Source organism: Triticum urartu, chromosome 7A (assembly GCF_056163025.1).
Source record: "Triticum urartu cultivar PI428250 chromosome 7A, HENAU_Tu73, whole genome shotgun sequence".
NCBI classification, from domain to species: Eukaryota; Viridiplantae; Streptophyta; class Magnoliopsida; order Poales; family Poaceae; genus Triticum; species Triticum urartu.
Genome location: NC_141879.1, coordinates 87,968,639 through 87,996,231, shown reverse-complemented (window position 1 = coordinate 87,996,231; position 27,593 = coordinate 87,968,639). Strand labels below are relative to the sequence as shown.

At 40.5% G+C, this 27,593-nt stretch overlaps 1 protein-coding gene and 1 pseudogene across 1 annotated transcript; one reads left to right on the top strand and one right to left on the bottom strand.

Annotated features, from left to right (window-relative positions):
- Positions 1-2,320: 2,320 nt before the first annotated feature.
- LOC147958102 (protein FAR1-RELATED SEQUENCE 5-like) lies at positions 2,321-3,426 on the bottom strand. The gene is made up of 3 exons (XM_087531955.1): positions 3,136-3,426; positions 2,734-3,010; positions 2,321-2,619 (listed from the first exon to the last, which is right to left on the bottom strand). The coding sequence occupies exons 1-3, from the start codon at positions 3,424-3,426 to the stop codon at positions 2,321-2,323; spliced, it is 867 nt and encodes a 288-aa protein (XP_087388081.1).
- Positions 3,427-20,689: 17,263 nt separating this feature from the next.
- On the top strand, positions 20,690-27,134 carry LOC125518379 (acidic endochitinase-like; annotated as a pseudogene).
- The last annotated feature ends 459 nt before the right edge of the window (positions 27,135-27,593 follow it).

Sequence of the window (27,593 nt, the reverse complement as noted above, 5' to 3'; positions counted from 1 at the left end):
TATGCAAGTGTCGCTTTTTTATGTACCTGAACTTAACTATTTTGGTTAACATGTTTTTGAATTCATCTAATTTTGTTATTTCCGGCAGATGAAGAGATTTGTTGGGTTGCTCGAGGAGGTGTACGGCAAGGCTGCATACAAGGCGAGCAAGCAGCCTAACTGGGTGACTATTGCAAAGAGGCCGAGTTTCATCAACGTTCCGAAGCAGAAGAGTAATGATTGAGGTTTCTTTGCCGTGAAGTTCAGCTCTTCGTATGATGGCGATGAGATTGTTGAAGATTTTGGTGATGTGGAAGTATGTTCTGTCTTTGTTCTTGTCTCATCATCCTTTGATTATTCTTGTGTGTTTTTGCTGAGACGCTCCTGCTGTGGTTTTAGATATCTGTTACTAAACCATCGTTTTCACCTTTCTTTGTTTGCAGGCTGCTGCAGATGACTGGAAGGCTGAGTTCATGCACACTCTGATTTTTAGCGAGAAGAATGAAGTCGTGCGTTCAGAGCTCCCTAAAGAGATCCAGTCCTTTGGCCCGTGAATTCGAAGCATTAGTTTCATTGTACATTTGATTTCATACAGATTTTTAGGTTTTCTAATGATTGGAACAATTCCGTAAAGATTTGGTTGTAAGAATGTTTTTAGTGATTTGTGTATCTATAGGTGCAGCACTATTACTTATGATATTGTGGACAAATGCATTTGGTGTGAAGAATGATTTTGCTTTGTGAATTTCAATGTACTGCGTCATTTTTCAGTATCCATGTGTTGAATGTTTTTGCCCCAACAGATGTACCTGTACTTCTGCCTCGGTTTTGGTTGAATTGCTTGATTTTTTGTGTTGTTTATTTTTGGGCTCCCAACATATGATCGTAGACTTGAACTTCTGCTTTGAGATGTGGCTGGGCTGCTGGTTTCAGATGGAGAGGATATTTTGTGTTGTGTAATGTATTGATAATGTTCAACCCAACCAATATGTATGCTTTTGCGTAGAATCTATATTTGTTTTTTTGTGTTTTTTCAAGTCCTGATATGTAATAATCATACGTTTCTTTATCTTTGTTGCATTGTACATGAACTTCTGCACGTATCCAAGCAGAACTTCACATTTGAACGCGTTGTCTTAGGCTTGCTAACCTTAGTTTATGCGGCGAAACTTTATTTTTTAAGCATATTCTTTTCCTACATCGATTTTACATACCAGAACTTCTTCTATAAGCTGACATGAACTTCAAAACTGTATGATTATTTGCTGCTTGCTCTTTCATGCAATACAACACCAGCACATCACTTCCTGCCATAACATACCAGGACTTCTGCAGTAATATTACTTGAACATCACAGTGTATGTTTTTCAATTTATTACTGCTTGCTCTTTCATGCAATACAACACCAGCACATCACTTCCTGCCATAATATACCAGGACTTCTGCAGTAATATTACTTGAACTTCACAGTGTATGATACCAGGGGATGACATAATGTTCTGCACATTGACATGACACAAGTTTACATTGTGTTAATTGACCTACTCTAATTGTTCATGAGCCTTGCGCTCCTCCTAGGCTTTGGTGGTAGAGGTTTTTGCTTGACATGTACCTCTTCCTCTTCATCGTCCTCTTCCTCTTCATCGTCCTCTTCCTCTTCATCGTCGTCTTCCTCTTCATCGTCGCATTCCACTTCCTCTTCCTCTTCTTCGATGGTGTCTTCATCTTCGTCTTCCTCTTCATCTTCCACCACTTTCTTGTTGTTGGCTCTAGGTCTTGCTTTCTATTTCTTCTCTGGCATTTTGCTTGTCTTTTCAGCATCTGCGTGCTTTGGGCATGTTCTTGCATTATGTGGTTCATACTCCTTGCATATGCTACAAAGTCTGCTTCTTGCTTTCTTTGGGTGTGGTCCCTTCTTTTGTTCCATAACTTTGGGCTGCTGTTTTTGAGATTTGGTTTGCTTGATCTCCTCAGCATTGTTTCTTTCCAATAGTGTTGGACAGGTCAGCTTGTTGTGTCCCGCAACCTGGTTGCACACACTGCATTTCCTATGTCCAAGTGGCACTCCGTTCTCATCGTGCACGACGACTCTTCCTGCAGGTGGTGCCTTCATTTGAGCTCTCTTGTCACTTTTCTTTGCTGCAGTAATTTTCTTCCTACCCTTTGTTTCAGAATACAACGGCAATTTCATCGTCTCTTGCTGTCGCTGCTCCATTGATTGGCCATCACCCTGCTTGCATTGGTTGGCTCCAGCGGCGGCGTTGAGCATTTCAGCTGCATAATAATGAAGGTCATCTTCAATTTCAGCGTCCTCTTCAGCCATCCTTTCGTCAGCATCCGCTTAATTTGCTGAATGTATTGCATCAAGCTCTTCCACAAGCCTCTTGAGAACATAGTAGGCTCTGTCATATTGCTGGTCACATCTCATCGCTTTCTTGTTAACCATCAAATTCAGCTGCAGCAAGATGTCTTGCTTCGATAGCCTTGAGCTGCCATCCGATGCGGTTGTGTTGTAGTCCCTTGTATCAAAGGTTGGTTGTGATCTTGCAGTCTTTGTGTACCGTTTGAGGATATACTTGTTTGGAAATTTGTCAGGCTTGATGTAGTCCAGTATGTTCATGATGTGAAGGCAGAACAGGCCTGCATTTTTGTCATGAATGCAAAATACATAGTTTGTGAGCCAGCAATGAGTTTCATAAATTTTGATATGATACTACTAGTCTAGCTATTTAATGATCTTGTTTTTTTGCTCACCTGTGTGTGTCCAGAGCTTGCATTCACACTCGTATATTTCCTTCTCTGGGTCAGCTACAACCTGGAATTCATGCTTTGAACAGGAAAATCTTTCTTCATCATCATTTCCAAGCTTGTTGTGGTAGTACACAAGGTACTTAGTGGGCTCTGCTGTACGCTTTGCACGAAATAGCGTGGCCTTTCGCATCCTATTCCTCATCTCAGTGTACACGGCTCTCGTGTACTTGATAGACATGTATTCCTCGTAGCCGTAAGTTGTTTTTGTCACAGGATTGGTCTGCACATGTCAAAAAGTGAGATATTAGTCGAAGCAGAGTCATGGGTTTCATTTTTTAAATTCGAAGTGCACATGTTGAAGGTAAAACAGAACATGATGGGGGTGTTTTGTACTTGTCATCATACCATGCTGGTCATTGTTTGCTCATTCTCCTTCTGCATCTGAGTTTGTATGCAAGCATTGACCCGCCTAGCAAACTTGTGTAGGTTCTGGGTCCCCTTGACAAACCCTTTCTTTAGCACGTGGTCCATGCTCTTGCTTCGTTGTGTGGAAGTCATTCTAGCACAGAAAATGTTCTTGTAATATGCTGAAATCCACATCTTCCTATCACTCCAGAGCTGCATCATCATCTGGTCGTTCTCCAGGTTGTATTTGTGCATGATTTTAGCCCAGGCATCTTCAAACTCCGTTGGCATCAGTGGCCAGTTTAATATAGCCGTGAACTCCTCTTTGAATGTTTTATACTTTTTGTACAGCAACGCGAGTTATTCCCTGTACTTCTTCACGATGTGCCAACGGCATAGCTTGTGGACGATGTTTGGAAATGATTGTGGTATAGCTTTCGCCATCGATGGGCATTGGTCTGCATGAATTAAAAAAATGAAACTTGATTCTTTTTTTGTACTGATGGTGAACTTATGTTGTACAAGTAATTGAAATACACATCTTGGCAGTATGGTATCTAAGAATGTCACATGTATTTTTTCTTTACAGCAGCGTTGCTGAACTTCTTTGGTACCAGTGCTTGAACTTCACAGTTAGTAGTAGGACAAACTAGTAGTGTCGCAATCAAAAATTTTCTTAAAGCATTGTTGTTGAACTTCTGTGGTAGCAGTGCTTGAACTTCACGTGAATAACTATATTTTTCTGAACATGCTACATATATTTATCTTACAGATTTGTCCTTGAACTTCTATGATTCATGTATTTGAACTTCACATTCATAACTAATTTTTTTGTAAACATGTGACAGATAATTTTGCTTTCTTGTACTGCTAGTTGGACTTCTGTGCTTACAGTGGTTGAACTACATTCTTTACATTATTTTCAGACAAAACCAATGTACCCAACCAACACAGGACCATAGACTGAAAAAATGATGAAACTTGAGGAGTTTTTTTTGAACTCACCTGTTAGAATGCAAGTTGGGTGCTTGTTGTTCATGCACCGTAGAAATGTATCGAACAGCCACTTGAATGACTTTGCATCTTCGTCTCTTATCAGGGCAACAGCAAATATCGTTGACTGCAAGTGATGGTTTGTTCCAACAAACACTCCCAGGGGCATATGAAATCTGTTGGTCTTGTAAGTCGTGTCGAATGTTATGCAATCACCGAAGTCTTGATAGGCTCCTCGGCAGCTTGCATTGGACCAGAAAATGTTTTTAATTGACTTGTCCTTGTCCACTTGGATGTCATAGAAAAACTCATCATTTATTGCCTTCATGTCTTTGAAGAATGAAAAAAGTTTCAATACATCGTCCAAATCATCTTTCCTTGCATTCATGGCTTTCCTGCAAATCACATGCAAACATGCATTTGTTTATTTTTTGCTAGCAAAGGGTTGTGAGCTAGGATGCTATTTCACATTGCAGTATGTGGGTGTTTGAATACTTACTGGTTTAGCAGGTCTCGTCCGGTCATGCTTAGGAAGTAGCTTCCATCTTCATTTTCAGATAGCATGGACATGATTGTTGTGTTCTTGACATCATGGTACTGCAGGAGCTTTATGTACTCCAAAATAGTGGGGTCATAATTCTTGTGTGAGTGCAAAAATACCAGCATGTCATCAGTTTGCATGAGCTCGTGATTATGATTGTACTCAATGTCCACTGCCACGCATGTGCCATCCTCCTACACCTTCACCCTCATTCTTGCATTGCAGCCCATCCTCTGCGATGTTTTGTTTCGCTTTGTGCTGGCCTCTGAAACAGAAGATGTGGGTATCCCTTGGAAGGCGCAAACAAAATACTTGTGGTTGTCATTTCCACCCGTCTTCCTGATTCCAAAACCAACGTGTCTGGCATATCTGTTATAAAATTCCCTTGCTTTCTCTACATCTTTGAATCACATCTTTAGTCTTGGTATTAGATAATCCGGTAGATCTGGCGTCTGCAGAAGAAGAAAAAAAATTAATCCGGTAGATCTGGCGTCTGTAGATCTCTTGTTTGCGTCCTTTTTGCTTGCGGTGGTTGTGGAGGTATTGTGATCCTGGTCTTGGTTTGCTCTTTTGTTTTGTGAAGCAATCCATCTACCTTATGCCCCGTAGAATTCTGACCTGTAGCAGCAGCAGCAGGATCAAACGGTGGTAGTGTGCAGATCACTCTCCTCCGTGTGTGTGTTGCTGTTGGATTTGTCCTGGGATCCGGTTTAGTTGCTTCGCTTTGGCATTGATGAGGTACACCAGGATAACCTCCAGAGTTACACGCAGGACTTGAGCTAACCCCCTCCTCCATCGGCGTGCTTGGGAGTCTGCTGGTGGAACAAAGAATCCGCGGGGGATTTCCGGCGTCACCCAATCAGGTGGAGGCGCAAACCTGTGCGGATAGGGCTGTGACCCAGCATCTTGGAAGTATCCGTGTGTTTTGGGTGTCATCCATTTTTGGTCTGGAGTAGGTTGGTAATGTTGTTGGTGCGTTTGAGGTGTGACCCATTGAGGGGGTGGTGCAACGCGTACAGGCTTTGGATTGTGTACTTGCTGCTAGGAACTTCTAAGCTTCTTCATGCGTCTCTCGTCTTGCTGACATAAAAGAAAAAAATGGGCAGGCGCACAAATCGCTGCCACTATAGTTTGGTTAACTTCAAATCACCAGCTGGAAGGAACCATTGGCTGAGTTGCTGACACGGCTCATACGGGATCATTTACAACCCGCCACAGTCACCTCAACCTTCTGTGGATTCACATCGTGCTATCAACACCAATGATATACAAGTTATGCCGGTTTATATCACGGTCAAATATGGAGAATCTCAAGCCAACTCCTCGAGTCACCTTGAGACTTGGGGGCTACAATGATATGACTTAGCAAACGTTGCCGGTTTTCAGTGAAGTCAAGAACCCCAATACGTCGGAGGGAAAGATAACCCGGTCCCGGATTCACATCATGCTGTCAGAAGATTTCCGGATTAGAAAGTATATGATAGTTACAAAATCCCCGCTCAATAAAGAAGTTTCAGGTCATAAGAAAAGGATTCTGGTTTACAATCCAGTACAAGGGAAATTTGTTCTTCGACAAAGCTCTGAAGCTCTCAAATCCGGTTTAAGAATTTCCGGTTCAAAAAGGAATTAACTTCTCGCAAGTTCGAGTTTAAAGGCCGTCAGAAAAATTTCCGGCTAAAAATGAAGATTCCGGTTTAAAATCCGGTTCAAGGGAAAGATGTCTCCCACAAAGCTTTGAAGCTCTCAATATCCGGTTCAAGACCCCGGTTCAAGAAGAATTTATCTCTTGCAAAAGTTAAAAATTGCGGAAGAGGACCTGCTGCCACGATGCGCGGTTCAAACATGGGTATCCCGCCTTACTGGCCTGACATATTATTGATCACATGGGGGCTTCTGCTTCATAAAGCGGGGCCTCTGTTCTTTTACATCATGTGTGGTTACACGGAGTTGTTCTAAAGCGGCTTCCGGTTTACCCCTTGAGTTAGCTTTTTAAAAGCATCATGTTATATCACTTGGGGGTTTGGTCGTGTCCGAACCAATACCATACCTCTTGATAGGCGAGAGCCACCAGATCACTTGGGGACTTGGTCACGTCTGAACCAGTCATGCCTCTTGATCGGCTTAAGGCCACAGACTCACTTGGGGGCTTGGTCGAACCCGAACCATTGTCATGCCACTTGATCGGCATAAATGCCACGGTTTCATTTGGGGACCTGGCTGACTAGAACCATAGTTACACCTAACGGGAGCTTGGTCGTGTTCGGCCATGGTAACACCATCTGATCAGCTCAAATAAACCTTTTTTGCAAACGGTTTTGTCATTGCCTTTGCTTCACACTTTTCTTTGAAAGATTTTGCTTTCTTTTTATTGCGTTTTTTAAACCGACAAAGTTTTCAACCAATCAATTGACGGAACACAGTTCACGTCAATCCGGAGACTATTTGCCCGGTTTGATCCTTGTTGTTAACATCCTCTTATGGAGTAACACGGTGTTTATCACAAACTGGCACGGTTTTATCATAAACCGGCACAATATGGAAGGAGCTATTAGTACTCGAGATTTGGGTTATCACCCTTACTACAAAAAGTTGGTAAAACCAACAATGTGATTCAATGTCACAGGTATGATATATTTCATATTTGATTATTCTTTAGTGCAGCCTTGGTTATAAACCCGGGTTATATGTTGGGCATTATGACCCGTCCGGCGGTAAACTGCCAGGACACTTTAAACTTGTTGTATGCAGAAACAGGTTCGTTAAACCGGCCTGGCTTTGGACTATAAGTCGCTAGTATATATATATATTTGGATTGCGCCATTAGAATCATGCGCTCATAAATCATTGGGTTATATTATTCAAATAGCCAAGTTTGGCTGAATTTTCATTATGGTATTGAATGAATAAGGTTTTCACCGGATTATGTTATCTTAAATAGCCAACATGGCTGGATTTTATTATGGTTATCAGTAACCAGTATTATGATTAAGGTTTTCAAAGTCGCGTTAGCGCAATGGCTATTATATTATCAATGGATATGATTTATTGAAGGAATAGTCCCGAGTTGCTGCAGGCTTACGACTCGACACTTGGGGGCTACATTATTCACGTTGAGATTTCATCAAATATGCAAGTCTCATGTCGCTGCAAGCATGCACCATGACACTTGGAGGCTAATGCAAAATCATTTTTTGCTCATTGAAGACCTGACTCATCACATTGTAATGAGCCGGCCCTTGGGGGCTACCAATTGCTCTTGTCAACAATTCAAGGTACACAAGTTTTTATCCATTATGTTGAAGGGTCCACTCCTCAGTTGATAAAGCACAAAGCTCTTAACCTTGTGGACGTGGGTTCAAGCCCCATGATGGGAGTTACATCATATGATGTCATTTTCAATGAAGTATATATAAAGTCCCAGCTCAATATTATCTTACTGACCCGGCCCTTGGGGGCTACACTGATTGAAGTTTTTATAAGCAATTACAAGTCCCAGGTTGCTGCAAGCATGACAACCCGGCACTTGGGGGCTACATATACGGAGTATTCAGTTTATATGATTGAGATGAACAAACCGGATTTCTTCAAGGTTGAAACACTTATTGGAGCAAGTCTTAAGTTATCACTATGTTGTCCTCTTAAGACTTGGGGGCTACATGTATTATGCATATATAAGGGGGAACATCTTCATGTTATCAGTTTTGAGCAAATCAGGAAGATCAATTACATGACCCGATGTCGACAACAATTATGACCCGGTGCCATCAATATTTATAAACCGACCAGTTTGGTAATATTAAACCGGCAAGTTTTACATCTTCAAGCTGGCTGAATATCAGATAAGTATTTCAAGACCCATATTTTTTAAACCGGCGCTTTGGAAGCCGATTCAAGTGGATTATTCTTCACAATATTTCTCTGTGAGAAACCAATGTCGGCAAATTGATTATGAAGCTGATCTGTTAACCCAGATTTCCTAGAAGGAGGAAATAACAAGGACTTAAGGATGATCAGGTACCGGTTTACAAAAATTCTTAACCCGGAGCATAACCTGTCAAATTTGTTCTTGTGTTTATTTTGCAGCATAAGTTTACCATGAATAAATCCAAGCTAAACTTGGGGGCTAATGTCGGGGATATACCCCGCGGTGTAAACCGGCCGGAAGTTAACCCGGACGGACTTGGCGGTTTATCTGAAGACCCCGCTGATACTTGGCGAGTTACTAGCGGCCCGCCCTGACCTGGCGGTTTACAAGCAACCCACCTGGTCATTATGACTCACTAGTGATCCGGCATGCGGGACAGACGGATGACAAGGCCCAAGGCCCAAAAGGCCGGTTCACATTTAACGGTGGGCCGGTTTAAGAGGAAAGGCATGAGGAATATTTGTCCTACAAGGAGTTAAGACCTGGACTTATATCTGGTTTGTATTAGAGATAGACTAGTCCTAATCCTAATAGGACTCTACATGTAACCCGCCCCTCCAACATATATAAGGAGGGGCAGGGCTCCCCAAAAGGGAGGAGATCAACAAGTTCCACAAGTTGGACAAGTTAGGTTTAGACAATAGCTCTCGAGATAGAGCACTCTTGTAATTGTGATCATCATCATCAATATCAATGAAGCAGGATGTAGGCTTTTACCTCCACCATGAGGGGCCGAACCTGGGTAAAAACGTCGCGTCTCTCGTCCCGCTCAACCCCTCTCAAGCTACCACATAGATGCGTTGGCCTCGCGACTAAGTCCTGACACTAAGGACATCTGCCGTGACAATTCCACGACAGATGGCAAAATGAACAAAAGTATATTTGATATACATGTTATTGATGTGTACTTTACTAGTGTTCATAGTAACCCCAGGGTATTTGATACCGGTTCGGTTGCTATGATTAGTAACTCAAAACAGGAGTTGCCAAATGAACAGAGACTAGTTAAGGGCAATGTGACGATTTGTGTTGGAAATGATTCCAGGTTTATAAGATCACCATCGCACACTCCTTTTACCTTCGGGATTAGTATTGAACCTAAAATAAATGTTATTTGGTGTTTGCGTTGAGCATGAATATGATTGGATCATGTTTATTGCAATACGGTTATTCATTTAAAGTCAAAGAATAATTGTTGTTCTGTTTACATGAATAAAACCTTCTATGGTCATACACTTAATATAAATTGTTTATTGAATCTCGATCGTAGTGATACACATATTCATAATATTGATGCCAAAAGATGCAAAGTTGATAATGATGAAAGAATTTCTTATTTAACACTATCTTAAATTATGTTTCCTTATTTGACACTAAAAACTTTTTCTTCCCTATCTAACAATGAGTTTAAATTTTATGCCTTTTACGACACTTTCGTCCATTTTAAGCCTAAATAGGATTTGAAAGGACCCTTTTGCCCCTCATGTGATATGTGTGTGTGCGGGGCAGTAGCACACACACACAACATCAGTGCGATGACAGTAGCACACACGTAGCAGCACATACACACGCACACTTTGCATGGTTAAAGATGGTCTTTAGATTTTATCCGTACAACTTTTTTTCAAAGTTTGCGTTGTTACTCTTATTTTGCATGTACAGATCGGGTTAACAAGAGAAAGAGGGGTTGGTACAACGTCGACGGCCAGCGGGAATGTACATGTACATCTATATACACCATGATATGTTCAGAAAAGGTGGCACGCGTCGTCTGTAAAATAGCTGTCACGCAAAAATTAAAAAATCCCAATGGCTGTCACGTGAATGCCTGAATAATATAAAAAGGTTACTCCCTCCAGTTAACCATTAGATGAGATAAGTGCAGCTGGTTAGCGTGGTCGCCCCCAATTGCGAGGTTTGGAGTCCGGCTCTGCATGGTAGGTGTCATATGGATTGTTTGACCGGTCAAATAGATGGATTATGGAGCTATATGATCTGACTGTATAATCATCTCAACACGTATATAGTAGCCGTATTTTAAAGTACAATGACCAAAATAAGCATAAAAGACAAGTTCAATGGTCACTAGTGCATTTTACTTTAACTTTTTTTCCCCTAATGGCCACACAATCTGACCTGCATGCAACACGTACAAACGCGGTCAAGCACTATCAGACGTTTTTTTGGAAGTAAGATAGACTAGCTAACTCACATTATCTCTACTGCTCAACGTGGCATGCAAGTTCCAACACACCCATGATCCACACTTGCACTGTATAACATATGACAAGATTAATGCACACAGGCACGTAACGCGCACACACACATGTACACACGCAATAGCCAACCCACACGCAGCATCACACACGCACATCCGTGGCAATAGCACACATGTACGCGCGCGCACACACACGCGCGCAATAGTACACGTACACACGCACTCAAACATACCACATGAGGGTAAAATGGTCTTTTCATGCATCATCTAGGCTTAAAATGGACAGAAGTGTCATAAAAGGCATAAATTTAGACTCGCTATTAAATAGGGAAGAAATTATTCGTCGATGTTAAATAGGGCATAAAATTTAGACACGGTGTTAAATAAGGAATTCTCTCGATAATGATAGTGCAACATACTTGTGGCACTGCCGTTTAGGTCATATTGGTGTACAGCGCATGAAGAAACTCCATGCGGATGGACTTTTGAAATCACTTGATTATAAATCATTTGATGCTTGCGAACCATGCCTCATGGGCAAGATGACTAAGACTCCTTTCTTCGGAACAATGGAGCGAGCAACAGACTTGTTGGAAATAATACATACTGATGTATGCGGTCCAATGAGTGTTGAGGCTCGTGGCGGGTATCGTTATTTTCTGACCTTCACAGATGATTTGAGCAGATATGGGTATATCTACTTGATGAAACATAAGTCTGAAATATTTGAAAAGTTCAAAGAATTTCAGAGTGAAGTGGAAAATCATCGTAACAAGAAAATAAAGTTTCTACAATCTGATCGCAGAAACAAATATTTGAGTTACGAGTTTGGTCTTCATTTGAAACAATGTGGAATAGTTTCACAACTCATGCCACCTGGAACACCATAATGTAATGGTGTGTCTGAACGTCATAACCGTACTTTATTATATATGGTGCAATCTATGATGTCTCTTACCGAATTACCACTATCGTTTTGGGGTTATGCATTAGAGATAGCCGCATTCACGTTAAATAGGGCACTGTCTAAAAATTCGTTGAGACGACACCATATGAACTGTGTTTTAGCAAGAAACCTAAGCTGTAGTTTCTTAAAGTTTGGGGTTGCGATACTTATGTGAAAAAGTTTCAACCTGATAAGCTCAAACCCAAATCGGAGAAGTGTGTCTTCATAGAATACCCAAAAGAAACTGTTGGGTACACCTTCTATCACAGATCCGAAGGCAAGATCTTTGTTGCTAAGAGTGGATCCTTTCTAGAGAAGGAGTTTCTCTCGAAAGAAGTGAGTGGGAGAAAAGTAGAACTTGATGAGGTAATTGTACCTACTCCCTTATTGGAAATTAGTTCATCACAGAAATCAGTTCCAGTGATTCCTACACCAATTAGTGAGGAAGCCAATGATGATGATCATGAAAACTTCTGATCAAGTTACTACCGAACCTCGTAGGTCAACCAGAGTAAGATCCGCACCAGAGTGGTACAGTAATCCTGTTTTGGAGGTCATGTTACTTGACCATGACGAACCTACGAACTATGAGGAAGCGATGATGAGCCTAGATTCCGCAAAATGTCTTGAGGCCATGAAATCTGAGATAGAATCCATGTATGAGAACAAAGTGTGGACTTTGGTGGACTTGCCCGCTGATCGGCAAGCCATTGAGAATAAATGGATCTTCAAGAGGAAGATGGACGCTGATAGTAGTGTTACTATCTACAAAGATCGAATTGTCACAAAAAGGGTTTTCGACAAGTTCAAGGAGTTGACTACGATGAAACCTTCTCACCCGTAGCGATGCTTAAGTCCGTCCGAATCATGTTAGCAATTGCCGCATTTTAGAATTATGAAATTTGGTAAATGGATGTCAAAATTGCATTCCTTAATGGATATCTTAAAGAAGAGTTATATATGATGCAACCAGAAGGTTTTGTCGATCCAAAAGGTGCTAACAAAGTGTGTAAGCTCCAGCGATCCATTTATGGATTGGTGCAAGCATCTCGGAGTTGGAATATACGCTTTTATAGTGTTATCAAAGCATATAGTTTTATACAGACTTGCGGTGAAGCCTGTATTTACAAGAAAGTGAGTGGGAGCACTACAACCTTTCTGATAAGTATATGTGAATGACATATTGTTGATCGGAAATGATGTAGAATTTTTTGGAAAGCATAAAGGAGAATTTGAAAGGAGTTTTTCAAAGAAAGACCTTGGTGAAGCTGCTTACATATTGAGCATCAAGATCTATAGAGATAGATCAAGACGCTTGATAATTTTTTTCAATGAGATAGAAAGACCTTGACAGGTTTTTGAAGTAGTTCAAAATGGAACAGTCAAAGAAGGAGTTCTCCTGTGTTGCAAGGTGTGAAGTTGAGTAAAGACTCAAAACCAGACCATGGCAGAAAATAAAAAGAGGATGAAAAGTCATTCCCTATGCCTCAGTCATAGGTTCTATAAAGTATGCTATGCTGTGTACCAGAACTATTGTGTACCTCACCATGAGTTTGGCAAGAGGGTACAATAGTGATCCAGGAGTGGATTGATAACCCACAAGTATAGGGGATCATAACAATTTTCGAGGGTAGAGTATTCAACCCAAATTTATTGATTCGACACAAGGGGAGCCAGAGAATATTCTCAAGTATTAACAGTTGAGTTGTCAATTCAACCGCACCTGAAAGACTTAATAGCTGCAGCAAAGTATTTAGTAGCAAAGTAGTATGGAAGTAACGGTAACAGTGGCAAAAATAATAATTGTAGTTTTTGTAGCAATTGTAACAATGGCAACGGAAAAGTAACTAAGCAAAGATCAATACGTGAAAATCTCGTAGGCAATGAATCAACGATGGATAATTATGTCGGATGCGATTCCTCATGCAACAGTTATAACATAGGGTGACGCGGTACTACCTCCAGTTCATCAATGTAATATAGGCATATATTCTGAATATAGTCATACGTGCTTATGGAAAAGAACTTGCATGACATCTTTTGTCCTGCCCTCCCGTGGCAACGGGGTCCTATTAGAAACTAAGGGATATTAAGGCCTCCTTTTAATAGAGTACCGGACCAAAGCATTAACACTTAGTAAATACATGAAATCCTCAAACTACGGTCATCACCGGTAAGTATCCTGATTATTGTCACTTCGGGGTTAACGGATCATAACACATAATAGGTGACTATAGACTTGCAAGATAGGATCAAAAACTCTCATATATTGATGAAAACATAATAGGTTCAGATCTGAAATCATGGCACTCTGGCCCTAGTGACAAGCATTAAGCATAGCAAAGTCGTAGCAACATCAATCTCAGAATATAGTGGATACTAGGGATCAAACCCTAACAAAACTAACTCGATTACATGATAAATATCATCCAACCCATCACCATCCAGCAAGCCTACGATGAAATTACTCACGCACGGCGGTGAGCATCATGAAATTGGTGATGGAGGAAGGTTGATGGTGACGATGATGATGGCAACAGATTCCCCTCTCCGGAGCCCTGAACGGACTCCAGATTAGCCCTCCCGATGAAGATTAGGGCTTGGCGGCGGCTTCGTATCGTAAAACGCGATGAATCCCTCTCTCTGATTTTTTTCTCCCCGGACGTGAATATATAGAGTTGGAGTTGACGTCGGTGGAGCCTCAGGGGACCCACAAGGCAGGGGGCGCGCCCCGGGGGGGCGCCCTGCACCCTCGTGGACAATTTTTAAATACTTGTTCACATTTTTCGAATTTGTTTTTGAATATTATTTGTATAACAGGCAATAAAGAAATAAGTAATGCAAATAAAGAAATAAGTAATGCATAAAGAAAAGTACAAAAATAAAGCACAAAGGTGCCCTGCATCCTAAACCCAATTTGTTTTTGCTCGTTCTGTCCAACCTTACCCAAGGGGTGCAATAAAGAAATAAGTAATGCATGAAACCTTATAGAATGGCCGAGGAGCTGAGGTAAGGCGGCATCAAAGCGCAGATGGTGGCAACAACGGAAAGAAAACACACGCCTCCCCTGGCCCAAAGCACCGCTTGAACGGACTTGTACGCCACCATTCTGATCCTGTTGCACAGCAACAGATGAATAATAGAAATTTATACTCAAAGGAAAGAAACGGGCAGGGTGGTCCAATTGATATATACAATGTTTACATAAAAATATATATAAGATATCAATATATTTAGCACATGCAGAGCTATGTGTGTTAAGATGAGGGGGCCAATGCCCCCCTCCCCTGGCTTTAAACTTATTCAACATTCTTTAAATACTTGTTCACATTTTTCAAATTTGTTATTGAAGATTATTTTTGTATATATATATATATATATATGTAGAACATTTTAAAGTGTAAAGAAAAGTACAAAAATAAAGCAAAAAACAAGAATAGAAAACAGAAAAAATTGCTCTAAATTGGGTTTAGGACATACCCAGTCCAGCGAGACAAGTGCGAAGTGCGCTCGTTGAGGTGGTGCATGGAGCTGGGCCGAGACGAGCCCATCATACGCGAGCCTCATGACGCTCGCTATTGCCTGCAGAGGCAACAAGAAGCGGAGGTAGCTGTGCAAAGGAGAGGATGAGCATATGTAAGAGATCGGTGATTGTGCGCGACTAGTCTGATGAAGTGGACGAGCGTGAGAAACTAACTAACAGCTAAAAGTTTGACGATACTAACAAACTGATTTTTCTGAAACTGACGAACTGATTTTTCTAAAAGTTTGATAGCACCTATTTAACTGACGAACTGAACGTGTGCATGTGTGAGCATGTCCACATCTTGGCTCAGTTTTAGGTTAGTTAGATTAGGCCCTTGTGGGAGCTCGTGGGATAACAAGATTTCAGCTCATGCAGCGGCGGCATAGCTACGTACAGGTGGACGTGGAATAGCACGGCCGGAATATGCGTTTCTAGCTATACCTTCGTTCCTTTCGGTTGTATAAGCAGAATGGCGTCTTCTTAACCCCTTTCATCACTTGTAAAGAAAAAACTTCACAAATTTGAAAAAAAAAAGTCATAGACTTTGGGAATAAGTTCACCGAAGGAAAAAAAAGGTCATTGATATTTTGACAAAGTTCATCAAATGTGAAAAAGATAAGTCAATTTTGAAAAAGTTCACAAATATTTAAAAATGTCCAAAAAATTGAAAATAGTTCTTTTAATTAGAAAAACATTTCACTGAATTCGAAATATAGTTCATCGAATTTGAATAATGCATTAAAAAAATTCGTTGGTTTTAATGTTTGACGAATTTGAAAAATAGTTCAACGCATTTTAAGAAACATCAAATTTGATTTATTTGTCAAATTTGAAAAAAAAATCATCGATTTAAAAAAATATTAAGAAATTGAAAAAATTTCATCAAATCCAGGAGAAGGAAAAAAGAAGAAAAGAAAAACAAAATCAGAAGAAAGAAAGAAAGAAGAAAAGACATATAACGATGAAAGCTACCATGTCATGTTCGGAATGGTGGGGTTGTTATTGCCGGAGAATGTATCCGGTGCACCCGCACTTGTGGTGTTACCGGTGCACCGGATGCCATAGAATGTTTTTAAGATTCTGAAGAAAAAAATCTAGCACATTGACACAACATCAATGTATGATGTCACAAAATTTCGTAAAAAATTTTGAAATATTTTTTGAGATACAAAAATGACAAATTAGACTTCAGTGTGATAATGGGCCAAATCTAAAGCCTAAGTTATGTTATGTACTATTATATTTTGAATTTTTCATTCATGTTTTTCGAGTTATGTTTTGAATTTTGACTTGAAATTTTGTGACAAGCTACATTGATGTTGTGTGAGTGTGCTAATTTTTTTTCAGAATTTTTTAAACATTTTAAAAACACAAATATGAGCTCGGTGCACCGGTAGCACCAGGGCGATGTTTTTTCAGATATTTTCGCATTATTGCCATGTACAATTAACCAAGGCGATGTTGGTTCGATTCGCAGCACTAGCAAATTTTTTTTGCGGTTTGAAAAAAACAGAAAAACATCTTCATCAACCGCCTCAGCGGAGAGGCGAAATCACTAATTAAGGAGTATTCGTTGCAAAGATCACTCCAATTCCCTTGGTTGCGACAAGTGCCGCACATGCAACACGCCACTTGTCGCAACCTGAGAGTTTTTCCTTTTTCATAGATCCGTTTATTCAAAACGTTTTATTTCTCAAACCGTGCATTCAAATCTCGAACTGTTTTCACCGTTGGATTCCTCGCGTTGAGATCTTTAAAACTAGATCCCATGTTGATAGGTTTTGACAAAAAAAAATCAGAAAAAACCGGACAAAAAAACCGAACCGAGAGCACGGGTTTTTTTCCTTTCTGAAAGAGGCACGCCCGTGCCTCTCACAAAATCACAACCGTGCCTCTCGCGGAAGCAAAACCGTGCCTCTCGCGGAAGAAAAGAAAGAAAAAACGCGTTTTTTTGTATCCGAGGAGGCACGGCCGTGACTCTCGTGAAAGCACAACCGTGACTCTTGCGGAAGCAAAACCGTGACTCTCGCAAAAGGAAAAAAAACAGAAAACGCGTTTTTTCCCTTTCCGATAGGCACGGCCGTGACTCACGAAAGCACAACCATGCTTCTCGCGGAAGCAAAACCATGACTCTCATGAAAGAAAAAAAGAAAAATGTCATTTTTTTTGTTTCCGTTTCCGAGAGGCATGGCCGTGACTGTCGCGAAAGCACACCTGTGCCTCCCGCGGGAAGCAAAACCGTGACTCTCGTGAAAGAAAAAAAACAAAAACATGTTTTTTTTCTTTTTCGAGAGGCATGACCGTGACTCTCGCGAAAGCAAAACTGTGCCTCTCGCGGAAGTAAAACCGTGACTCTCATGAAAGGGAAAAAACACATTTTTCCGCACAAAATAAAATTAAAATAAATTAATTGAAAAGCTAATAAAGACCGGTGGAAAACCAAAACATCGAAAAAATCTAAAAAAAAACATTTAAAAAGCCGAAAACGCATGCGAAAAAATAAAAAACACAAAATCCGGAGGGAGCGCTCAGAGTGCGACACGTGGCGAATGGCTGAGAGCGCGCCAAGTGGCACCGATCATTGTGAGGCTCCCGAAGGAGCGCTCGTTAACTAGTTGCTCCCGCGGAGAGGGGGCGGTGGTCCCTTTATGAATTGCCCATCGGGAGGACCCAGATGGGCAAGCCCAGCAGCGCGGGAAGCTATGGCCTATTTTTTTCTGTTTTCTGTTCTTTTTTTTGTTTTATTTTTGTAATTTCATTTATACTTTAAAATGTTCTACATATATATACAAAATAATCTTCAAAAACACATTTGCAAAATGTAAATGAGTATCTGAAAAATGTTGAATAAGTATTATAAAATGTTGAACAAAATTTTAAAACATGTTGAACAATATTTTAAAAAGGTTAAACAAGTATTTTAAAAATGTTGAATAAATATTAAAATTGTTGAACAAGTATTTGATAAAAGTTCAATAAGTATTAAAAATTATTGAACATTGTTTGAAAAAAAATGTTGAACAAGTGTTTCAAATTGTTGAATAAGTATTTCAAATGTTGGACAAGTATTTGAAAATGTTGAATAAGTATTGGAAAATGTTGAAAGGGTATTTGAAAAATGTAAAACATGTATATGAAAAATGTTGAATGAGTATTAAAAAATTTAACATGTATTTCAAAAATGTTGAATAAGCATTGGAATAATGTTGAGTGTGCATACAAAAAATGTTGATCACTTATTAAAAAAATCTTTTGACATATATGAAAATGTAGAGTGAAAACAAGAACAAGCACACAAAAAACCCAAAAACAAAACCAAACAAAAAATGGAGATGAAACAGTGAAAACTAAAATGATTTGGGTTTAAGTTGCCTCATCCTAGTACCATATCACGAACTAAAGCCTAGTTGGTCAGACGATGTTGCTCGAAAGATGTGGACCTGGGTTCGATTCTTTGGCATCCTATATTTCCTCTTCGTATTTTTCCTTTTACTATGCATATTCGTGAATGGGCCAGCCCGATTAGTGTCGAGCCTTAAGCGAGTGGTCCTCTTTGGGCTCGGCAAGAAATAGCTCCCGTGCGCTTTTGGCGAGTACATGTGCACACTTTGTGGCGGGTGGAGCCCAGCCGCGCGACAGGCAAAGGCCAATTTTTTTTATTGTTTTCTGTTATCGTTTTTTACTTTATTTTTGTACTTTTATTTATGTTTTAAAATCTTCTACATATATATAGAAAAACCACTCTTCAAAAACACATTTTCAGAATGTGAACAAGTATTTGAAAAATGTTAGATAAGTATTAAAAAAATTAAACGATTATTTGAAAACTTTGAATAAGTATTAAAAATATTGAAAAAGTATTTAAAAAATGTTGAATAAATATGAAAAATGTTGAAAGGGCATTCAAAAATGTGAAACAAGTATTTAAAAAAATGTTGAACTATTTGAAAAATGCCGAGTAATTATTAATAAATGTAGAATAAGTATTTGAAAAAAGTTTAATAAGTATTAAAATATTGAATAAATATTTGAAAAGTGTTGAATTAGCGATCGAACAATGTTGAACGTGTATACAAAAAATGTTGATCACTGATAAAAAAAATTGACATATAGGAAAATGTAGAGTGAAAACAGAAACAAACATAAGGAAAAGGAAAAAAAGAAAAATCGAGAAAATGAAAAAAATTGAAGAAATAAAAAAACCCGGAGAAAGAAAAAACTAAAAAGGAAACGAAAAAATGGAGAAAACCAGAGAAGAAATAAAAAACCAAAAAAGAGGAGAAAACATAAATAAAAATGGTGTTTAACCTCAAGTAATTCGCTTGTGCTATTCTAACGTTAAACCGACCGTTGTGCAGTGGTTAGAAGGACTAGATCCAATCGTAGAAACCCTTGTTTGATTTATATATACATATATATGCGCTGAATAAGCCAGCCCATTACTGCGTGGGCTTCAGAGAGTGGAAGCTATTCCACTTGTTTAAAGCGAGAAATAATGGGCCACGAGCGAGCCGAGAAGCCTGCTCGTTCTGTCCAACCTTACCCAAAGGGTGCAATAAAGAAATAAGTAATGCATGAAACCTTATAGAATGGCCGAGAAGCTGAGGTAAGGCGGCATCAAAGCGCAGATGGTGGCAACAACGGAAAGAAAGCACACGCCTCCCCTGGCCCAAAGCACCGCTTGAACGAACTTGTACGCCACCATTCTGATCCTGTTGCACAGCAACAGATGAACAGTAGAAATTTATACTCAAAGGGAAGAAACGGGCAGGGTGGTCCAATTGATATATACAATGTTTACATAAAAATATATATATAAGATATCAATATATTTAGCACATGCAGAGCTATGTGTGTTAAGATGAGGGGGCCAATGCCCCCCTCCCCTGGCTTTAAACTTATTCAACATTCTTTAAATACTTGTTCACATTTTTCAAATTTGTTATTGAAGATTATTTTTGTATATATATATGTAGAACATTTTAAAGTGTAAAGAAAAGTACAAAAATAAAGCAAAAAACAAGAATAGAAAACAGAAAAAATTGCTCTAAATTGGGTTTAGGACATACCCAGTCCAGCGAGACAAGTGCGAAGTGCGCTCGTTGAGGTGGTGCATGGAGCTGGGCCGAGACGAGCCCGTCATACGCGAGCCTCATGACGCTCGCTATTGCCTGTAGAGGCAACAAGAAGCGGAGGTAGCTGTGCAAAGGAGAGGATGAGCATATGTAAGAGATCGGTGATTGTGCGCGACTAGTCTGATGAAGTGGACGAGCGTGAGAAACTAACTAACAGCTAAAAGTTTGACGATACTAACAAACTGATTTTTCTGAAACTGACGAACTGATTTTTCTGAAAGTTTGATAGCACCTATTTAACTGACGAACTGAACGTGTGCATGTGTGAGCATGTCCACATCTTGGCTCAGTTTTAGGTTAGTTAGATTAGGTGTTGTGGGAGCTCGTGGGATAACAAGATTTCAGCTCATGTAGTTGCGGCATAGCTGCGTACGGGTGGACGTGGAATAGCACGGCCGGAATACGCGTTCCTAGCTATACTTTCGTTCCTTTCGGTTGTATAAGCAGAACGTTGTCTTCTCGATCCCCTTGATCGTTCGTCCCCAGGATTGCTGGTTCGCCTTTCACGTTTCATCATGGGTGGCGCCCTCAATACCGGCCTCTTTGACTATGTGTGGGTGCAATTTTACAACAACGCACCCTGTCAATACACCTCAGGTAGCACTACCAATCTAGCTAACGCATGGAAGCAGTGGTTGACATTCTAGCAAAGCAGATCTTCCTTGGCCTCCCGATGTCACCTCAGGCTGCCGGGAGTGGATTCATCCCAACTGACGATCTAAAGTCAGATGTTCTCCCATTGATCAAGAGCACATGGAAGTATGGAGGGATCATGTTGTGGTCCAAATACTATGATGACCAGGATGGCTACAACTTTTCGATGAAGAGTGATGTCTGAGAGGGTTACCTCATCTTTGATTTGTGAGATACATGTGTGCTTTTTTCATTGTGATGTATGACGAATTGAGGATTCATCCATTTTCATAGTTACTTGTAAGTAATTATGTGTCATTTGATTGTTGGTTTTTGTATACAATATAAATATTTTTTACTTGGAGCATCTCTTGGATCTTTCATTCCAAACGAGGAAAGCGGAGCCAATCATTTTTTGTTCAATGGTTTCATTACATTCAATTCCATTGATCGCATGACGGAGCATTGCACAACTTTGTTTCATTTGTCTTATCCACCTGGCCAGATCTAGCAACCCCTAATTAATTCATTATTAATAAATATGTGCTTACACCAACCCCCGAGAAACAATACCTTTGCAAAGCCAACAATCCCATGAGTAGAGTAGAGTATAGTGTATCTAGGATTTTGAAAGTATGCATAAGTACTATGCACGGCACTCAATTTACCGCCGGTGATATTTGTTCACCTTCTTTTTCTCTAGTTTCCACGAGTTAACTTTGTCAAATGTACTAATGTAGGGAATGCCAATCTTAAAAATGTGTCCAGGGCATGAAGCCATGAACATTGAAAGGGCATTTTCCTCCCTAAGTGTTTTGGTGTCGATGACAACGTGATTTGTGGACTAGCCGTGTGCTTGAGCTACACATGCATATTCAAGTGGCACAAGATGGCTAGGTACCCCTCTGGAAGGAAAAGATCTAAGACATCATTTATGATGCTTTTATTTCTTTGGTCATAGGAAATTCATATTATTAAGAGGGGGTCCGCGTTGGAAGGTATAGGTTAAATCAAATCACATACACAAAACTCATATTGCACCTACATAGTCTTCCTATATGGTTTAGAGGAAAGAAAAAAATTCTACAAGCCCATTTGTACTGCTTGACCCAGCGGTAGTACGACTCCCTTGTGGAGCGAGACTCTTGCTGGTCACCCAACCGGTTGTAACGCCTACATGGGCGGTAGTTCCGCTCTCACTTTGGAGCGGCACTACCGCTCCATGTACCAGGCAAACCATCCATGCGAGGGAGCATTCCCCTTGGATACGGAGCAGAACAAGGGCGGTAGCCCATCAGTTATTCATACCATATTTATATAGCCAGTACTACCGGGCACCCAGGTGGTTGTACCGCTCTCGCTGGTTTGGCTGCTCTATGGCACATCGGTTGTACCACTCTCAGGAGCGGTACTAACTCTTAGTATAATTCTACGAACGTAACAGTTAGAATTGGATGGACCTATAAAAGGAGGGGTTCTCCCTTCTCCCACCTACTTCTTGCCTCTCTCTCTCCTCTATTAATATAATGCCCAAACTTTTCTTTGCCTGATCTCCTTCTCTAGCCAAACAAACTTGTTGATTTGCTAGGGATTGAGAGAGGCGACCTAGATCTACACTTCCACGAAAGAAATTTTTGATTCCCCCTACTTTCCCTTGTGGATTTTGTTACTCTAGGGTGTTTAGGCACCCTAGACTGTAGGGGTCACCTCAGACCCACATTCCATTGTGGTGAAGCTTCGTGCTGGTGTTGGGATCCTCTAATTAAGTTGTGAAAAGTGTTGAACCTTGTTTGTAAAGGTTTCAGCTACCACCTTCAAGGGCATCGTATAGTGTATTCATGGCACCTTGCGCTGTGCAAGGGTGTAAGGTGAATAGAGAGATTCATTGTGGCCCTTGGGGAGCATCATGCCACCACACCCCTCCAACTGAGACATATCTCCCCAAAGGAGAGTACTTCAGAAACAACATCTTTGTCTCCACTTGCGGTTACTTATATCCTTTACTTACTTTATGCAAACGTGTATTATTTTGTTTACTCTCCAGATTGTGCTTATTGTTAAGCTTGTCATATAGGTTATCCAACTAGTTGCATATCTAGACAAACTACTTTCTTGTTGTATCCCTTAATTTGGAAAAGAAGTTAAAATTTGTTAGTCACCTATTCACAGCCCTCTAGTTGACTATGCCAATCCTTTCAAACATATACTAGTTAAAACTTCTATTTAAGATAGCATCATGGAGTTAACACATACATCCTTATTTCCCTGTGAGCAAGTCATCGGAGACCCTAGGCACCCAATTGTCGACAAGGTGTGTCCACCCAGGCACCGTAGGAGCTAGAAAAAAAGAAAAAAAAAGTGAAAAAGGGCTCAGGAACCTTATAGAAGGTTCCCAAAACTGGTAAAAATGGCTGGGGATCTTCTAGAAGGCTCCCAAACCTGAACTGGGATCTATGTGTAAAGTGAGACTTGGGCCGGCCCAATTACTCAAAAGATCGACCATGCGTGTGTGATTTGTCGACCCTTTGACGCAGGGAGCGTCAAATAGGGTTTGTCATACATGATCTTCGAGTCTTCCTATACATTGCATGTTTCAATAGATTGGCGAACAATCACATAGGAGGCGAGTGGCTAGGTTGGCCTACTTTGAAGGTAGGACATTGCATTTTTCTTTCAGTTCTTCCACTTTCTTTCAGAAAAAAACTGGTTGTAGTATTCTATTGCATATTTTAAAAAAACAAGTAACTAAAAGATTAGAAAATCATGAAAAAAATGAAACCACTACTTGAGGGATATCACTTGCAAATGTTGCTTCCAAATTCCTCGGTGGTGACAAGTGGTGCATCGTATGTGCGCCACTTGTCACCACCAATGATTTTGGTAAGGTTTTTTCATTGGAGGGGATGTGAGGGTTGTTGTACGTCCTCTTTTTAGATATATTTCCATAATGGAAATTTATTAAATTGGGCGTCCAAAATATTAATCATTGTCACGTTTGCGTTCCATGCGTCGATATCTTCGAAATTTGAAATTTGATCCGGTGTTGGTAGGTTTCAACAAACATTTTGTTGGACACAGTTTGTGCTTTCAAATATAACAAACTCGGGCTCCCCAAAATAACATATTGTACTCCCAATATAACATACATGTACTTCTTACGATTGTTGTCCTCAACTTGTACTCTCCGCACAATGCAACATGTTATCATCGTGTAATACAATCTGTACTCCCCGGCATAACATGTACTCTCAGATGTAACTTGTACTCCCCCACGTAATGCAGGTTGCGCTTCCTACACATCAAACTTGTACTCTCTCGTGTAATTTGTACTCCTGACAGGTGCGACATGTGTTCCCTCTAGTGCAACGTGTATCCCTGATGCAACCTTGACTTGCATGTGGTGCAACCAGTTCTTCTTGGATGGTGTAACTTGTACTCCACGGACAGTACAACTCATACTCCAGGTGCTACCAATACAGGAGAAAAAAAAGGAAAAACAAGAGGGGAAAATCATGAAAAAAATAGGAAAACTCACAAATTTCTCCTCCCAAAAGCGCACCCTTTAATAAGCACCACGTTCCAGGCCCGCCCCATCCGTGTCTCTGGAGGTGGTTACCATGGGTAACCCGCAACAAGTTCAAAATGTGCATGAAAATTACAAAATGTGAATTTTTTTCATGTGTTTTAGAAAATGCTCTGTGATTTACAAAAATACATATGAATTTAAGAACATGTTTATGCATTAAAAACAACAAAGAGAAGGAAAAACAGAAAGAAAAAAACTAAAAATAATTAATCAAAAGGAAATAAGAAAACTGCTAGAAAACGAAGGAAACAGACGGAAAAGATAACCCAAGTACATGGGCCGACCTATAGCAGCCTAGGGGGTGTCTGACATGCTGACATCTTGTCGCATAAGCGACTAAGAGGATTTGCCATTATTTTCTGGATTTTTTATTTTAGTATTTTTCCTATTTTTCTTTCCCCTTTTTTTATTTTCTGTGTTTTAGTTTTTCAATTATCATGATTTTTAAATACATGATTTTTAAAAATACGTGTTTTGTAGAAATAGATGAACATTTTCTAGACATTTTAATATTTTATGTTCATTTTATAATAAATTCATATTCTGAAAATATGAAGAAACAATTAATTTTTAAATAATCTGCAATTAGTTTTTGATACTCGTGATTTATACAAAATATGAAGAGTTTTAAATTTGGACCCGTCTAAATTCATAGACATTAATTACCTTTTCCAAAAATGAACAAACCAAAAGGAAAACAGTTGGAAACGAGATAGAAAATGTGCAGAATTGCAAAACCACGAAGTGGACAACCTTTTTTTTGCGTAACGAAGTGGAAAACCTGTGGAATAAAAACCGACAGAAAGCACTTGTACACAGTAACTGGTCCAGCCCATATATGAGTGGGGCGTGCGATTTGCCCTCCTATCCTACGCTTCAAGCGTAGAATATATAGGAGTACGTCGAGCTCGCTTTCGCCAGCGGACAATGAAGCAAAACTGTTGCTCAAAAGAGAAAATAAATACTCTCTCTGTAAACTAATACTCCCTCCATTCCTAAATATAAGTCTTTTTAGACATTTCAAATAAACTATAATATACTGATATATGTAGACATATTTTAGAGTATAGATTCACATATTTTGTTCTGTATATGGTCATTTGTTGAAATCTCTAAAAAAAGACTTATATTTGGGAACAGAGAGAGTGTAACGTGGTTTAGATCCTGCGCTAGCGTGGAAAACTTTTGGCAGACGTTACGTCCGCCCGCGAGCCTGCGAGTGCCCGGTTGGTCGACGTCACCGTCCGGCGTCGTTCGTACGATCGATCGCCATCACCTTTCCATTTGGCTTTTTGTGTTCAATAATAAATCAACAGCCCGGTCGCCTTTTCTTATTCTACACTGTTGCCTTGCACGTTATTCCGTTCTAGAACAAGGAATCTCTTACGTTGCCGTTGATTCGAAGCTGAGAGCGCAACGCTTTCACATGTTCATCCATCCATGTGCCCAACAAGCCACGTATGTGCATAAACAATATGTGAGTTTCACATTACGAATCCCCTCGTATATAGGCCAGCCCACCCGAGCCCAAACTCAGATCAACATACACAGAAGCAAAAGCAGAAGGCATACACATAAGCAATACGGATTGCTCCACAAAGGGCTAGCATATCATCATCCTTGCTGCGACTGCTGGTACCGGCAATAGCGGCGGCGCAGTTCCTCGGGTCAGAAGCCGGCGGCATTTCCATCTACTGGGGTCAGAATGGTGGCGAGGGCACGCTTGCGAAGACCTGCGCCACCGGCAACTACAAATTCGTTAACATCGCCTTCCTCTCCGCCTTTGGCAATGGACAACCGCCAGTCCTCAATTTGGCGGGCCACTGCGACCCGACCAACGGTGGCTACGCCAACCTGAGCTCCGACATAAAGTCATGCCAGAGCCGTGGTGTCAAGGTCATACTCTCCATCGGTGGCGGGGCGGGCAGCTACTACCTTTCCTCGACCCAGGATGCCAAGAATGTCGCGACATACCTGTGGAACAACTTCTTGGGAGGTAAGTCATCTTCGCGACCTCTCGGCGATGCAGTCCTCGATGGCATCGACTTCGACATTGAAGGCGGCACACCCCTCCACTAGGACGATCTTGCGAGGTTCCTCAAAGGATATAGCAACTTCGGCAGGAGAGTCTACCTGACTGCCGCACCACAATGCCCTTTCCCTGACGCGTGAGTGGGTGGCGCACTTAACACCGGCCTCTTTGACTATGTGTGGGTGCAATTCTACAACAATGCACCCTGTCAGTACACCTCAGGTAGCACCATCAATCTAGCTGACGCATGGAAGCAGTGGTTGACAGCTCCAGCAAAGCAGATCTTCCTCGGCCTGCCGGCGTCACCTCATGCTACCGGGAGTGGATTCATCCCAGCTAATGATCTAAAGTCAGATGTTCTCCCATTGATTAAGAGCACAGGGAAGTATGGAGGGATCATGTTGTGGTCTAAATACTATGATGACCAAGATGGCTACAGTTCTTCGGTGAAGAGTGATGTTTGAGAGGGTTACCTTACCTTTGATTTGTGCGATACATGTGTGCTTTTTTATTGTGGCGTGTGAGGAGTTGTTACTTTGTAAGTAATTATGTGTCATTTGATTGTTGTATAATATAAATAATTTTTTCTTGGAGCATCTCTTGGATCTTTCATTCAGAACGAGGAAACCTGAACTCATGATTATGTGTTCAACATGAAAATGTATGCATATCATCATTCATTTCATTATATTCAATTCCATTGACCGCACAAAGGGGCATTACACAAATATGTTTCATGTGTCTTATCCACCTGGCCAAAACCAGCTACCATTCATTCGTTATCAATAAATATGCGCTTAGACCAACCCCCGTGAAACAGTACCTTTGCAAAGCGGCTCACAATAGTGAGTAGAGTAGAGTATAATGCATCTAGAATTTTGAAAGTATGAATAAATATTATGCATGATGGTTGATTTGCTATT